The sequence below is a fragment of the Molossus molossus genome, unplaced genomic scaffold, assembly GCF_014108415.1.
Source record: "Molossus molossus isolate mMolMol1 unplaced genomic scaffold, mMolMol1.p scaffold_m16_p_15, whole genome shotgun sequence".
NCBI classification, from domain to species: Eukaryota; Metazoa; Chordata; class Mammalia; order Chiroptera; family Molossidae; genus Molossus; species Molossus molossus.
The window spans coordinates 54,683,506-54,699,502 of NW_023425350.1; the positions used below are offsets into that span (position 1 = coordinate 54,683,506).

General features: G+C 52.1%; 1 protein-coding gene across 1 annotated transcript in view; it reads left to right on the top strand.

Annotated features, from left to right (window-relative positions):
- The first annotated feature begins 3,142 nt into the window (after nucleotides 1-3,142).
- The window catches only part of TET3 (tet methylcytosine dioxygenase 3), a 112,563-nt gene continuing 99,708 nt past the window's right edge, over nucleotides 3,143-15,997 (top strand). Inside the window, exons 1-2 of the mRNA XM_036263169.1 lie at nucleotides 3,143-3,387; nucleotides 4,211-4,927. Coding sequence (XP_036119062.1) covers nucleotides 4,625-4,927 — 303 coding nt within the window. The 5' untranslated portion in view covers nucleotides 3,143-3,387; nucleotides 4,211-4,624. The remainder of the gene's footprint in view (nucleotides 3,388-4,210; nucleotides 4,928-15,997) is intronic.

A 15,997-nucleotide genomic window follows, 5' to 3' on the forward strand; every position in this document is an offset into this window, starting at 1 on the left:
CACGCCGGCCCAGCTGCTCTCCTGCCCCGAGCGCTGTGCGCGCAGGAAATAACTCCGAGAACAGGAGGCCTCAGGCCCCGCAAGACAGGGCCTGGGAGTTTGGATTTATTGTGCGGGTAGGAAGGCGAGAGGAAAAAACTTTGGAAAACCTGTGGGTCCTCCGTGTTAGTGGGATATTTCATCAATCTTCCAGGGTTACAAAGGTGAAAAGACAGAGTTCAGCCCTCTGGGAGCTCGTAGCCACTGGGAGGGAAATGTTTATGACAATGCCTAAGAGATAACTGTTCCCAGGGAGGGAGCGGTCAACTTCTGTGGACGGCGAGTGGGCGGGGCTTCAGCATCTCAGGAGCATGAAAAAGTTTCTCGGAAGAACTGGCATTTATGTGGAGACTTGGAGGACCAGTGGGAATTTGGCAGGTAGAAGAGGTAGCTGGGAGGGTGTGAAGTGCGAAGGGATTTCCCAGACAGAAAGAAAGAGCAACAAGACTGTCAAGGTGTAAGGTTCCGGTGGGGAGAAGCAGCTGAGCAGACTTGACAGGCAGATCTCAGGCCTGGGCCTGGTTTCCCTCCTACTCTGTGGCAGTTCCTTTTCTCTTTTGTTGGCCCCTTGTCAGATGCTGTCCCTCAGGGGCTGGTGTTCCCTTAGGCTCTGCCTGGCTGCTTTTTCCTCTCACTCTCCATGTCCACTCCTGATGAGCTCCTCCATACCTGGGCCCTCACTTATGATCTACTCACTGACTGGGGCCCACAGGAGTGTTTTAGCCCAGACTGTGCCGCCTCAACTCCACATGCACCTTCACACCAATGTCCCCAGGCATCTTTCCTCCTGTACTCTGTCTTGGTGAATGGCACCAGCATCCCCCTAGTTACCTAAGCCAGAGGATTTGTGAAATAACCCTCTCATAGACAGCTGGTGAAGAGTAAATTGACACAGTCAATTGCTGGCACCACTCACCAAGAAAGAATACAGGAGGAAAGATTCTAAGCTCAAATTCTGAGTCTCGAATTTACTAGCTGAGTGACCTTGGGCAAGTTACTTAGTTTCCTTATCTATAAAATGGATTTGGTGATAGTCCCTACCTCACAAGATTGTTCTATAGGTTAAACAATAATTGCTGTCATTTATTAAGCCCAGGGTTACATATTTTACTTGGATTCTCTTGAAAGGTGGTGAATACCCGGTCCAAGGTTACTCTGCTAGCAAGTGGCAGAGCCAGGTTTGAAATCCAGGGTTCTCTGGCTCCTGAGCCACCTTCTTCATCTCATTGTCACACTGTCTCCCTGGAGATTGTATAACAAATAGGGAAATGCTTATGGTATAATGTTAAGTGAAAAGAGGACAGCAAATTGCATAATCAGTGTGAGTACAACCATTTTATTAAAAAAGAAAACTAAACTACACATAGAAAAGGCTAGAGGGAAATGTAGCAAATGGTTCAATATTGTATTGTGGTGATGTCTATCTTCTAACTCTCTATTTTCTACATTTCCATTAATATAATTTATTAAAAATAATTTAAAACATTAAACAATGACAACATTAAAAACAACTACAAGCTCATAACCTGGTCTCCTGTTTGAATATTACTCTGTTGGTTTCTCTTCTCAATTCTAGACTTACTTCCCTGAATAGAAACTCTTCAGTTCTCTCAAAGGCCAGGGTAGGAAGTAAGTATGCTGCCATGTTCACCACCCACCCCACAGCTGACAACCCTGCCACTGGAGCAGGCTGTCAAAATCAAGCCTGCAGGGAAGTTCCAGACAGAGCCTGGGCTGCTTCTACCACCTAGGGCTTTCTGGACAGCGCTTCTTGAGATCAGTTACTTTTTTTTATTTTTAAATAGCCGGCCGAATGCTCTTTTTCCAGTTCTGGCTGACTTGTTAGCTTCAGCCTGGTGAGGAGCTTGCCAGGTACCTGGCTCCGGTGAGCACCGCCCAAACTGGTCAGGCCAGTCTGCCCGTGGCTGTTTCTGCCAGGACATGCCCGCGTGCGCGCCCGCGTGCGTGTGTGTGTGTGTGTGTGTGTGTGTGTTAGAGACCCACCCTTCTCCCCAGCAACCCAGGTAGGTGGAAAGCGGCTGCAGGCACCAGCCTAGCAGTCAGGCCAGATGGGTGGAGTTGAATTAATCTAACCTGGAATTTCAACTTGGCCTGAACAACAGGTGAGGGGAAAAAAGCAAGAGAGCGAAGGGGCAGTTTGGCAACTTGGAAATATTCTTGTGCTTTGCCCCTTGCCCTTCGCCTGGAAAATATCCCAGGGTGACTTTACAAAGTGTCTGTGCCTGGTTACAGGGCTCGATTGCACTATGGTCCCCTCCGAGGCTGTCCGAGCCCCTCCTGAACGCTGTCTTCTTCCTCGGTTACCCTCCGCGACGCGCCTGTTCCTCCTCCTCTGAGAGGCAGGGCGGGGGTATCGGATTAGTCTTTGTTTTCGACGCGAAAAAGCCCAGCGCCACGCGGGGGAGGGTCGCGATGGCAGGGTCCCAGGGTCTGCCTGGGCAGGGCGCTCGGCCGTGACCCCCGCGAAGGTGCCCCGCAGCCGGCCCGCGCGGCCTCTGTCCCCGGGTACCCCCTCATTGCCGGCCAGGCTGACTCGGTACGCAAACGCGCGATGTCCCCCATTGTCCTGCCTCGAAATGAACGAGCAGCAGCCCAGAGGGGGGTGGTCAGTCGGGTCGGGAGCTCAGAGCTCCCGAGGGCGCTGGGGCCGTCCCAGACCGCTCCGGCCCGCAGGGAGTGGCAGGAAGTGGGGACGTCGGGCCGGCTTGGAGAGGGCCTAGGCTAGGAGGTCCGAATGCCCCACCCCGTGCGGCCCGCCTCGCCCGCCCGGGCTGCAGAAGCACCGGAGAACGGGAGTGGCCATCCCGAGGGTGGTGGCTGGGTCCAGGGAGGGCCGACCGCGCCGGTGGGGAGGTTCTGCAGGTGCAAAGGCGCAGCGGCCGGGCCAGACCCTGCCCCCACCCGCTCGTGGGTCGCCCGCTCCGTCCCCTCCCCCTCCCCGGGAACTCCCCCGTCGCGCAGCCCCAGGCTCGGCAGAGGGGGCGACGGCGAGGCCGGCCGGGCTCGGCGGGGCCGCACGTGCGCGCCCTCCCGGGCGGGGGAGTCCCCGGGCGAGCACGTGCCGCGGCGCGCGGGGGGCGGGGAGTCCCGCGGACGCCTTCATTGCTGCTGCTGCTGCCGCCGCGGCCGCCGCTGCCTCTTCCTTCCTCCTGCGCCGTCCCCTCCTCGGCCTGGGCGGGGGGCTCCGCGCGCCGAGCTCGGCCGGGCCAGGAGCTCCAGGAGGCGGGCGCCCCAGGCGGCGGCGGCGGCGGCCGCGACGGTGGTGGCAGCGGCGCGGGCCGGGAAACTTTGCCCCTTTGTGCGCTCCGCCCCGGAGGCGGCGGGCAGGTCGGTGCAGTCGGTGCCTTTCCGGCTCCGGGGTGGGGGAGGGGCGGCGGGGAGGTGTGGGGGGCCCGGCCTCGGGGGAGGGGACGGCCCGGGCCGGCCGGAGGGGCCGCTACTTTGTTGCGGGGGACGGGGCGGGGGTGCTACGGCTCACAGTGTAGCGGAGCCGGGCGGGGGCGGCGGGGCGGGGCGGGGGCTGCGGAGCCGCCGGAGCCGAGCGGCCGAGGCCCCAGAACAAAGGAGCCCGAGCGGCGGCGCGCGCGCGGCCCGGGCCGAGCCGGAGCGCGCCCCTCTCCCCGCGCCCCCTTGGCGGAGCGGGCCCTCCTCCCCCGTCTGGCCAGCGGGCTGGGGGCACGGCGGGCGGCCAGCGCGGGCTACCCCGGGCGCGACCCCCTCCAGGCCGCTTCCGTGCCGGGGGCGCCCGGGCAGCCCCGCTGAGCGCAGCTCTCAGCAAACTTTATTTTTGAAAGCTCTGCTCCGTTGGAGAGGCCCCAGCGACCTCCCGTGAGGGGTGTGTGTGGGAATTTGGGTAAAACTCTCCCAGGCCCGTGGGGTGGGGCAGAGGACAACTTTCTTATAAATCACTTTGACCACCTTCTTCAATTCGTCGTTCAGGTTCCCTTAACACCCCATTAGGTCCTCAGCCTCCTCCCTCAGACAGGGAGTGGGTGCTAGTGCGCCCTGCCAGGGGTTCTGGGCAGAACTTCATTGAACAAGCCCCTTCTCTTCCCCCATTTTCTCTCTTCCCAGCAGCAGGAACAGGTAACACGTGAAAGTTGTCCCTGTGCCCCAGGTGATGCGCTTCCCCTTTCTGTCTCTTTTTCAGGCAGCGTTGCCTTCATCATCCTGAGAGGAGAAATATCAGGAGAAACTCCTTGCCCTACTCTGTCCACACCACACACCTGCCCACCTCATGCCTGGGTCCAGGGTGGGTGAGGGTGAAGAGCCCACCCAGTCAAGATGAACCCTTCTCTGGGTGCTGCTGCTGCTGTCCTCCCCCAGACCCTGGGCCCCAGCAAGTGGGAGAGTGGCCCCCAACTGAGCCCTATCAGACTGCTGCAGAGGAGGTGAAGAGGGGTTGAGAAGAGGCGCCCGCCCCAGAGACTGGAGCTACTTGCCTTCACCTTGTAGACTCTGGACTGTTTTAGGAAAGAAGGACCTGTTGGTGGCCTTTGTAGGCAGGCAGGAAGCTGGACTGTGGTTCTGACCTGGCACCTATGCCCCCACGTCTGGCAGTGTCATGAGCCAGTTTCAGGTGCCCCTGGCAGTCCAGCCGGACCTGCCAGGCCTTTATGACTTCCCTCAGGGCCAGGTAACTGTAGGGAGTTTCCAGGGGCCTGGGCTCCCAGTGGCTGGGAGTGAACCTCAACTCCGAGGGGGTGGAGATGGGCGAAAGAAACGGAAACGGTGTGGTACTTGTGAGCCCTGCCGGCGGCTGGAAAACTGTGGGGCTTGCACCAGTTGTACCAACCGCCGCACGCACCAAATCTGCAAACTGCGCAAGTGTGAGGTGCTGAAGAAAAAAGTGGGGCTTCTCAAGGAGGTAAGCTGGCCTGTGCTTGGCTACCCTATCCCTTCCTTGAGGGTGCTGTATTCCCAAGGGTTGTGTTAAAGACACTTAAGCCCTTCCACTCATTCTGACCTCCTCGGTCCAACTTTGAGTTGTTAGTGTCATTGGAAGCTGGCTTGGGCTCCTTTGCTAGGCTGATAATTTCTAAGAGAGTAACTAGGTCGCAGAGGGCTCTGAGCTAGCACTGTCATCTCTGATGTCTGCATTTGTCCCTGGACAGTGATATCCAGCTTTGTCTCTAGAGGTTTCTTGTCCTGCTGGAAGCCTCAGATGTATTTCAAGGTCACACCAATGCTTGGGTGATATGGAGAGTGATGGTGTCAGGTAAGGGATGGAAGCTGATGGGTTTGGAAAGAAAAATTTGGAGTGGTTTTATGCAGCCCTAATGGAGTGGGATATTTCTTTCCGTAAACCTTTTTCTTGGGTACCATCATTTTTCTCAGAAAGATGGCAGGAGAGCCAGTTGAAACTGCTTGGGAATTTAATGGGAAACCCAGGATTTGAGTTCCCTTACTAAATAGTCTTGAAGTCTAAGACTGTGTATCTCTGTATTTCAGGACCTGGCTCAGTTCCTTGGTGTGTCAGAAACCCTCAGATACTAATTGAATGAATGAATGAGGTGTTTTTGAGACACTGTCAACCCCAGGGAGGAGTAGCTCCTTTATTTGGAATAGTGGGATAGAGGAAGTGAAGGAGGATTTGGGATGAGATCAAAGGAGGGAAGTGGAGAGGCAGTGAGCCTGCATTGGCCATCTTTTCCTTCCACAAGGTTGGTGGCAGCCGCGACAGTGGAGAGTTGGCAGGAGTAGGGACGAAGTTGAGCAGCTTGGGAGGCGCGATGTAGCGGCTGAGGTTGCTCCAGGCAGCAGAACTGGCGCTGGACAGAGACGGAGGCCTGCACTGTCTGTGGGGCTCCCTGGCTCTGCCACTGATTTAGGGGCTCAGTTTTCTGGGCCTGTCTTCTCTCTAGGGAAATGGAGGGGTTGTGCTTGATGGTCTTTGAAACTCTTTCCAGCTGTGAGCCGCTGTGCTTCTGAGGGCTAGGGCACCTGTGGCTTCGATGGACTGGCAGCTGGTGCTCGGGGGCCTCCCTGACTGCCAAGTGCAGAACTGTGCCGTGGGCTCGGTGGGGCTGTGGTCCCGTGGCTAGGAAAAATGATTCCAAGTGTTGGGGGCAGGGAATTGGGTGTTGCTGGGATGTTTCTGCTTCCTGTCACCTTCTCTTGTCCACTCCTAGTGGAAGCAGCATATTCTGGTCTGGGGATCACGGACTCAGTGCCCTATTCCCCCAGTCTCTGGTTAAAACAGATATCTGGATCACATCTGCGGCTCCCAACCCAACTTGGGTTAAGTGTCCAGCCCCTTGCTGTCACTGGTGTTGGGAGAGTTGGCACCCTGCTGGACCATTGCCTCATGGGTCATTTCTGAAAGGCTGGTGGGATCAGAGGTGAGCTTTACTCCTGGGCATGAGATCTGGTGTTTTGGGGAGAGGAGACCTGCCCAGTCTACTTTGTAAAGCTGGGGTCCTTTGCTTCCTTCCTTGCTTTCAGCGTTCACTCCCTTCTCTGCTCCGTTATCTCATTCCAGTTCTCCTGTATTCAAACCTGATGGGTGGGGGTGAGGGGAGCTGAGCTTTCTAGGGTGGATGTTCCTGGAACCAGTGGCCCTTGTGAACCGTGTGTAAGCTCTTCTTTCGGCAACGATGAGGCATACCTGAGCGAGAGGGGCTGGAGTGAGGCCAGAGTCCTGTCATCCTTGTGTGTGAACTGCAGGCCCGGGCTGCCGGGTGGTCGGAGTTAAGATACTGGCAATCTGGGTTGGCTGAGGCTTAGAGACAACCCTGCTGAGAGATGTCTGCATCCCTGTGGACCTTGCAATGGTTGCTGCCCCTCCAGACTCCCAGGGTCAGGGAAAGTGCAGCTGGTGGCCTGCGGTATCCCAGGACAGGAGGTCCACACGATGGCCCATGACAGTGTCTCCCGGTTTCTGGAGAAACAATGGAAAGGAGACAATGGAGTGAGCTTTTTCTTAAAGCTAATTTTCTTTGACTTAAAGAGTACTTTGTTTTAATAATAAATACTTTCTGCTTTTTAATGTTTAAAATGTACTTTCTTTTATGAAATGAAGCTGTTGATAGAAAGTCGATCTATTTTTTAAAGTAGTCGTTACTTGGAAAAGTATAAAATGATAACTTGTATCTGTTTCCGTAATCTTAAAATATTTATTTTTTAAATCCTCACCAGAGGATATGTTTTTACTGTTTTATTTTATTTTTAGGGATAGAGTGATTTGTTGTTCCACTTATTTATGCATTTATTGGTTGATTCTTGTATGTGCCCTGATCAGGGATTGAACCCACAACCTTGAGGTGTTGGGATGATGCCCTATCCAACTGAGTTACCTGGCCAGGGCCTGTCTCTATAATTTTTTTAAATCAGTCTGCGAAGGCTGAAAGCGTGGGACCCACTGCCAGGCTCCATTGCGTTCAGTGGATGCACCTGTAGCAGAGCTGACTTGTCGAGAGCCCAGCCTGAGTGAAGGGGTTCCAGAAGCAGCCCAGCGTTCCCGCCAAGGGACTGCTGGGACCTGATGCCTGAGTAGCCATGGAGCAGAGGAACAATATCCAGGAGTGGGGAAGTTGGGAAAGGAGAGGATGCATTCCTGGCACCAGGATTTTCTTTGGTTTTGGCTCAGGAATCGAACTTTAAAATTTGACCCTGAGTCTTCAGGTGGAACAAGACACAGCATCCCAGGAGTCTTTTGGGAATCAGACCATCTCCTTGCATCCCTGCTCCCTGGTATTTCCTCTTCTGGGCACCCTTTTCTTACTTCCATCTTGTCTCCACCTCCTTCTGGCTTCCTTTGAGCTATCTGTTGACAGCTGCTTTGGATCATCCTGTAAGCGGGTAAACGTTATCTTGGTTTCCTTAGCTTCCTTCCTGCTCCACACTCTTTTTCCAGTGGAAGGGGCGAGTGGCGGTGCTGCCAAGCCCCTCTTCTCAGAAGAGTTCAGCGTTTAAGGCTAGAGACAGCTCCCAGAGTGGGCCCTCCCACCCGAGGCAGGTGACTACTTCTCTGGGTCCTAAAGTGCAGTAACACACACCCCGAAGGGGTTCATTCCTGTACCATGGTCTTCTTTCCGAGTTCCAGGAAGGATTTAGATCCTGGGCTGATGCCTGAGGCTGTTTGACCTCCACATTCTTTTTACCTGAATGGTGGCGCATAGCACAAGACAGCTGATTAAAAGAGTTAGATTTGGTGGGGTGGGGACACAGTGGCCTCAGATCCCGAAGTGAGCCCTGTGCTGCTTCCTCTCCTGAGCATCGTTTTTCTCATTTGTCAGATGTGGTCACCCTTCTTTGCAAGGTTGTTGTGAGAATTGAGATAAAGTTTCCATAATGCCTGGCACTATGGAAGGTATTAGTAGGTAATCAGTGCATGGCAACAGGTCGGTCCTAGAACATCTAGAAAAGAATTAATCTTTATGCAAGACAGTTGTGCACTAGGGAGCCTCTGGGTTGCAGCTGTAAAGATGCAGTGCAAATTAAGTGTTTATCTCAAGACAGTCCCTAACAGACTCATAGAAGAACCATGGGGCCAGGCAGAATAAGGGAGGAGTTTGCCAGCCTCTCTGCTGGAGAGGAGGCTGGGCACCAGGAACAAGGAGCCACTCTGGTCCTGACTGAAAAGTTGCTCATGGATGAGGGAAGTGAACACCTGATCGGGTAGGAGAAAAACCCCTTGTGGGGGGAAAAAAAATACCTGTTTAGGAAGATGTATGCATAAGGGTGGAAGCATGGCTGAGAATGTTATCAGTGAAAATGGAAAGAAAGGGGAATATATATGGTGTGTGAGACACTGTCTGACCCTCCGCCAAGTGGTTGAAACTGCTCTCTGTGCCGATTTAGAGACAAGATACCTTGGAATTAGGGAATCTCTCAACAATATCAAAACAGCTGATGGATTCTTGCCTGGCCTGCCAGTAGGTCTGTCTTCCTGAAGATAGAGGCTGTGAGGAGGGATCCTTTCCGCCAACAAAGGGAGAGTTGATGGGTAAAGTAGAAGTGATGAGATTTGAGAGAAAAGGACCCCATCTTTGCAGTTGTGAGGCCCAGAGGGAAAGGCTGGGCTAGGAGAGGTGTCTGCCATCGACTTTAGACAATTTTTTTTTAAATGTTAACTCCACAGCCACAGACTCTAAAAGGGAAGTTAGCTGGAGGGATAGGATTGCTCTTTAAAAAGGAAATGCTGACAGAACAGTCCTGAATGGTGCCCTAAGGAGGAAGGTGGTGGGAGAGGGAAGAGCTGAGCCAGATGTGTGTTGCATGGCTGCTGTCTAGGGAGTGCAGAGGGTGAAAGACCATGCTCCTCGTGTGGAAAAGGGGTGTGTGACACCGAAGGCAGATTCAAGAGTGGTCTAACCCCTTAGGAGGAGTGTCAGGAACTCCAGGGACCAGGATGTGCTGAGGTTGGTGGAAAACACTCAAGACAATAAAAGCCTTTTATATACTCCCAGCAAGAATGAGAAGGAAGCCCTGGCCGATTTGGCTCAGCGGTTGGAGTGTCACCTGCGGTACAGAGAGACCCGGGTTCGGTTCCCGCTAAGGGCATGTACCTCGGTTGCAGTTTGTCCCTGGCCCTGGTTGGTCGTGTGGGTGGCACTCACTCGATGTGTCCCTTCACATCGATGTTTCTCTCTCTCTCTCTTCCTCTTCCTCCCTCCCTCTGTGTCTGAACAAAAAATGGAAAAATGTCCTCGGGTGAGGATAAAAAAAAAAAAGAATGAGAAGGAAGGAATAGGCTTACAACTCTGAGGAGTATAACCAGTGACACAGAGAACAGCCATTGAGTCTCTGTCGTGTTAGGAAGTATAAACTGGGAAGGACCACAGCGTGTGTGGTTAGAAAAGCAGAGGCAGCCGGCTGTCCTGCCTGAGTCTGAGTCATTCGCTCCCTCGCTCCCTCCTGAACACCTTCATATGTTTCTGGAATGACATCTTCATGAATTGTGATGATTGAAAGGGAGCCAAAAGATCAGAGACAGGCAAAAAGACCAAATTTTCAAAGAGACTTTGGAAATTATAAATTAAAACTTTGATGTCAATTTTTGACAGTTCTAGAGCAGATTGTTACAAAGGTGGTTTGTGAGTCTTTACAAAGGCAGGTGGTGAGCTTTGGGGGTTCCTGTGGTTATTGACAAAGCGACCCAGTGAAACGAACATATCTGGATTTCTGCAAATAAATGATACTATCTCCTGCCAGCTTCTTGGCCAGAGCAGGAGGCCAGTTTTTTATTTAAAGTCATCATGGAGAGGTGGCACTGGTATAAATGCCCTGGTTCAATCTTTTTATCAACCATGTGGACCAGGGGTTCCACACTGGGATCACCTGGTTCCCACCTCCAGGGATCTGATTCAATTGGTCTGGGGTGAACCCAAGTGGGCTGGGGCTCCCAGGTGTATCTAATGTGTAGTTAGAGTGGAAGTCCTATGATGGGTACCTACCTAGACTCTTCTGTAAATTGCTCACCTGAGTCTTGGGACACTTGAATGGTTCACACCCATACTCCCACTTTGCTAATCAGTGGACCAGCAGCATCAGCATCACCTGGGAGCTTGTTAGATCTGCAGACTCTCAGGCCTCACCTTAGACCTAGTGAGTCAGAATCTCCTCTTTGATGAGACTCCCAGGTGATCTGTATGTCCACGAGAGTTTGAAGAGCTAGTGACTGGGAGAAGGGAGCAGGTCATGGAGAAGATGACAGAAATAAGTCTTTTTTTTTTATCCTCACCCGAGGATATTTTTCCATTTTTTTGTACAGATAGAGTGGGAGGGAGAGAGAGAGAAACATCGACGTGAAGGGACACATCGAGTGGCTGCCACCCGCACGACCAACCAGGGCCGGGGACAAACTGCAACGGAAATACGTGCCCTTAGCGGGAACCGAACCCGGGTCTCTCTGGACTGCAGGCCGACACTCTAACCGCTGAGCCAAACTGGCCAGGGCGACAGAAATAAGTCTTGATAAACAGGTAAAAGAACTCCAGTTGTCGTCAAGGTTAAAGAGGATGACCCAACCCATTTCTTTAACCTGTAGACCAGGGAGACTAGAACTTCCTAAGATTTATTCCAGGTTTATTCTTGTTCTTCTGGAGTCCATTTCTTCCTAGTCTAGTGAGTTGTCAAAACCCGTTAGGAATCTGTGTGTGTTCTGAGAATAGTCAGGAAAGGGCTCTCACATATTTGCTGCTCAGTAGCCTGACTCAGGATGTTGGAGCCCCATGAGAGAGTGGTGAAGGTTGTGTTCATGGAATCTTGGGACTCACGGCGGGGCCTGGGGGCTTATGCAGCTGAAGGCATGTGTGCACTCTTCATAAAGTGCAGGTAGGGAGCAGGTGTGGCAGATCTGTGTGTGTGTGGGGAGAATTATGCTGAATAATAATTTAGGGGGTTAAGGAGATTGCAACAGTCTGGAACAGTAGACCCCAAATGAACTTGATGGAATTTAATCAGGGTAAATCCAAAGTTCTGTACTTCTATTTATTTATTTATTTATTTATTTATTTATTTATTTATTATTATTTTTTTTTAATCCTCATCCGAGGACATTTTTTCCACTTTTTGTACAGACAGAGTGGGAGGGAGAGAGAGGAAGAGAGAGAGAGAGGGAAACATCGATGTGAAAGGGACACATTGAGTGGCCGCCACCCGCACGACCAACCAGGGCCGGGGACAAACTGCAACCGAGGTACATGCCCTTAGCGGGAACCGAACCCGGCCTCTCCGGACCGCAGGCGGACGCTCTAACCGCTGAGCCAAACCGGCCAGGGCTGTACTTCTTTTTAAAAAAAGAGAAAAAATAGCCCTAGCCGGTTTGGCTCAGCGGTTAGAGTGTTGGCCTGTGGTCCGGAGAGACCCAGGTTCAGTTCCCGCTAAGGGCATGTACCTCGGTTGCAGTTTGTCCCTGGCCCTGGTTGGGTGGTGCAGGTGGCGACCACTCGATGTGTCCCTTTCACGTCGATGTTTCTCTCTCTCTCTCTTCTTTCTCCCTTCTGATTTATCTGAACAAAGAATGGAAAAATGTCCTCCAGTGAGGATATAAATAAATAAATAAATAGATAGATAGATAGATAGATAGATAAATAAGAGAAGAAATAAATGCACAAGTAAGGAACGTGCCTTCCTAGCAGGTAGGAAGAGCTGAAACTCTAAAAGGGATGTTGATAGCCTATACTGAGGAGATCTGTCAAGAGTGGTGGCATGAGCCCTGGCCAGTTTAACTCAGTGGTAGAGTGTCAGCACATGGACCAGTGAGTTGAGGGTTCGATTCTGGCCAAGGGCCTTGGTCGGGGTCATGTAGGAGGCAACCAGTTGATGTGTCCCTCTCATATTGATGTTTCTCTCCCTCCCACTCTGTCTGAAGACAGAAAAATATTCTCGGACGAGGGTTAAAACAAAAAAAAAGAATGGTGGCATGAGAGACAGTTGAAGGACACTGGCTTGTTCAGCTTGGAAATGGGTAGAGGATGCAGGCGAAGGCCCCTCTTGTGTGGAGAGGCAGTCAGCTTCGTGGTGTAGAGGAGTGTGCAGAACATTTTTTTTGTTGTCAGTCCTCACCCAAGGATATTTTTCCATTGATTTTTTAGATAGAGTGGGAGAAAGGGAGGGTAGGAGGGAGAGAGAAACACTGATGTGAGAGAGACACATCAATCAGCTGCCTCCTTTAGACCCTCCAGGGGCAGGAATTGAACCCAAGACCCTTTGGTCCACTGGCTGATGCTCTAACCGCTGAGCCAAACCGGCCAGGGCTGCAGAACACTTTTTAGTGGGTGGAAGTTATAAGCACGTAGACTGAACCCATGATAGTAAAGAGAATTGTCTAACATTTGTAGCTGTTCTAAGGCTGAACAGCGAGCCCTCAGTGGTGGTGTGTTTCCTGTGTTGGGTCGAGGCTGGCAGGCGTGCTATGACGGTGGGGGCTTTCACACTTAGTGTCTCTTGCTAAGACCTTGTAAAGTATAACATCAAGCCTATTTTCATGTTCTTCAGATAACTGCATTGCAGAATAAACATCTCCTTTAGACCATGAACTTTTGGTCAAGTTCTAGACAATCATATATAGACCTGATCTCAGACCTAGGTTGGAATAGAATCTGTGAACATGCTGAAAACTTCAGACAAATGTTGTGAATGTGCAGGGGTGGCTTTTCTCAGGGGAGAGGGTCCATGATTTTCATTAGATTCTCAGGGGTATTTGTGACCGCCCCAAATTTAACAAGCATGCTCTACCTGAGCTGTCCAGTTAAGGTAGCCATTAGTCACATGTGGCTATTTAAATTCAAATTCAAATGAAATTAAATCCAGTAACTCAGTCACACTAGCTGCCTTTCAAATGCTCGACAGCCGCTCGTGGGTAGCGGCTTGTGAATTGAACGTGCAGATAACATTTCCATCATCACAGGAAGCTCTATGGGACATGGAGTTGCCTTTTGTGATCTCTGAACCCTCACCCAGACCTCTTTCTGGTTGGCTGCTCTTAGAAGCCTATTTTGGGTTAGGATCTCTGTCCCCACCCCAAGGTAAATGGTGAGGGGTGTGGAAGGGGACAGTGGTTTTCTGGGTTCTAACCCACCATGAAGCTCATTATGTCTCATTCTGGAAGGTAGTGAGGTGACTGGGGGAGTTTGAAGACCACATCAGGAGTCTCAGGAGTTGTTATTAATTCCTCACTTGCCTTCCCATCACTTCTTTTTAAAAAAATTATTATCTTTAAAAGTTATTTATTTTTTAATCCTCATCTGAGGTTATGGTTCCATTTTTTTTTTTTTTTTTTTTTTTTTTTTAGAGAGAGAAGAAGGGAGACCTGGAGGGAGGGCGGGGAGAGAGAGAGAAAGAGAGAGAGCTGTGAGAACATTGATCGGTTGCCTCCTGTACGCACCCCTGCCAGCAGTTGAACCCATAACCATTTTGGTGTATAGGACGATACTCAACCAACTGACCCACCCAGCCAGGGCTCTCCATCACTGCTTTATAGCTCCCGTGCGGATTGAGGGCAGGGTGCTCAGGAAGGGACCTCCTCATCTTCTTGGAGCGCTGCTGCAGGCCGGCCGGCTGTTTCGGGGAGAGCCCTCGAGGGTTGTTGTGGCCTCTGCCTGAGTGTCTGTGCAGGGTCTGTCAGCAGGGACGAGGCTGCTGGAACACCTAGAGTGGACTTACCACTCCGTGGCCTTGTCTCCTATCATTTGCATAAGAAATCTGGTAATCTAAGTTTTAGTCACTAAGAGAGGGAAAAAAGAAAGCCGCAGCCCAGTGTGGGGTGACTGGCTGGCCTTCAGGTGACTGCAGGTCAGGGGGTTGCTCACTTGCTTCAGGTCACACAAGCTGTGTTCCTGCCCTGCCGGCTCTGACCGTACAAGTTCCAGTTCCGTGGTGCCCCACATTCCCACCCCCAGCCAGAGGGTTCGTGGACAGATGAATGCACCTCCCATCACTGGCAAAGCAGGAATTCTAGATTCTCCGAATGGAAGGGAAGTTACGTTGGGTAGAGTCATTTGAGGGCATTTGCCAGACTGCACGTGCCCCGTAGCTTCCCACCTCTCCTAATCATAGCCAGGAAGCCATAGGAAAGGGTGTGGAGATGCTGGTCGAAAACAAGCAACAAGGTACTGCACTAGAGTCTGTTCTACTTCCCAGCCATTCCTTGTGAGAAGGACATTGCATGACTCTCGTCTATTTTTTTTTTTAATCAGTTGCTGTGCCCTTTAAGGGTAAGTTCTAGGCATCCTACTTCCCTGATCAATGAGAGGATGGCTGACTCACTGTGAAGGCTGGGTCTGGACTATGTTCCCACTGCAGGATGGGAAGCCATCGGGAGGAGGAGAGCTCGTGCTAGGAGGGCGAGGAGGAGAGACACCTTCCTGGATTGTTTCGGCTCTCCCAGGACCTACAGTATGCCCTGTGTCGGGGGAGGGCAGCTCTATCTGGCATCGCGCCAGTTTCTGGCGGCAGGACGTCATCTGCTTTAACTTGTAGACCTGTGAGTTGCTTTCCCAGCTTCATTCAGCAAGTCTCGCCTGGGACTGGCTGTGTGCAAGGCTGCGGCTGAGCCTGAGCTGTGGGGAAAGGGGAGGCAGCATGTACTCTGTCCCTAATGAGCTTGCAGTCTGTGGAGGAAGATGAGTGGAAACAAATAATTACAGTGCAGTCTGGTAGGGCTACAAGGGAGGGATGCCTTGAGGGCAGAGACCAGCCTTTAGTCATCTTTGGGTCCAGAGAGCCCAGTGTGAAAGGGAAGAGACATGTTTTGAGAGTTTCAGTATAGCGATAGGTGAAGGATTAGGGGAGGGACTTCCAGGAGGAGGGAGAAATCTCTTCTGAACCTGAGGTGTAGAGATGCTACCTGAATGCTTAAATGCTCAAATGCTTGAAAGACAGAGACAGGTCGCAGGGGGGCCACCTGCCGGTACTCCTGGATCCTTCAGCTGGAAGGTAAGACCTGTCTTAATTCCTCTTGGAAGTTTTCTGAGAGGCTGCTCCCAGGTTTCTAAACCACTTAGCATTCCTGACCACCTCTTAAGGTCCTGTATTACTTACTTGGGTTCTGAATGTTTGGTGGTCCCAGGCTGTTGATTGTGGGGTGGGGAGGCCCTAATGAGGTTCGTAGACCGTAAGACCTCACAAGTACCTAAGAGGGTATGTGGAGTTCGGGCAGAGCCATAGCTGCCACCTGTCAGCCTGTGGGGCCCCAGTGTGTTGTTCGGTTTATTGGTACTGATGCACGCAGGCAGAGCTGTTGGCTGGCTCTGGCTCTTTCCCCGTGGACATTGCTGGGTGCCTGGGTTGTCTGGTTCTGCTGTATCTCCAAGGAGGAGCACCTTTTCTTCTATTGCTGCTGCTGCTGCTGCTGCTGCTGCTGCTGTTGCTGCTGCTCCTCCTCCTCCTCCTCCCCTCCTCCCCCCTCTCCCTGAGATTGCTGTTGACACAGACTTCCGCTGCCAAAGCCAATTGTGAAGCCTGATCAGTGAATGAAGGCAAAGGCAGTTCC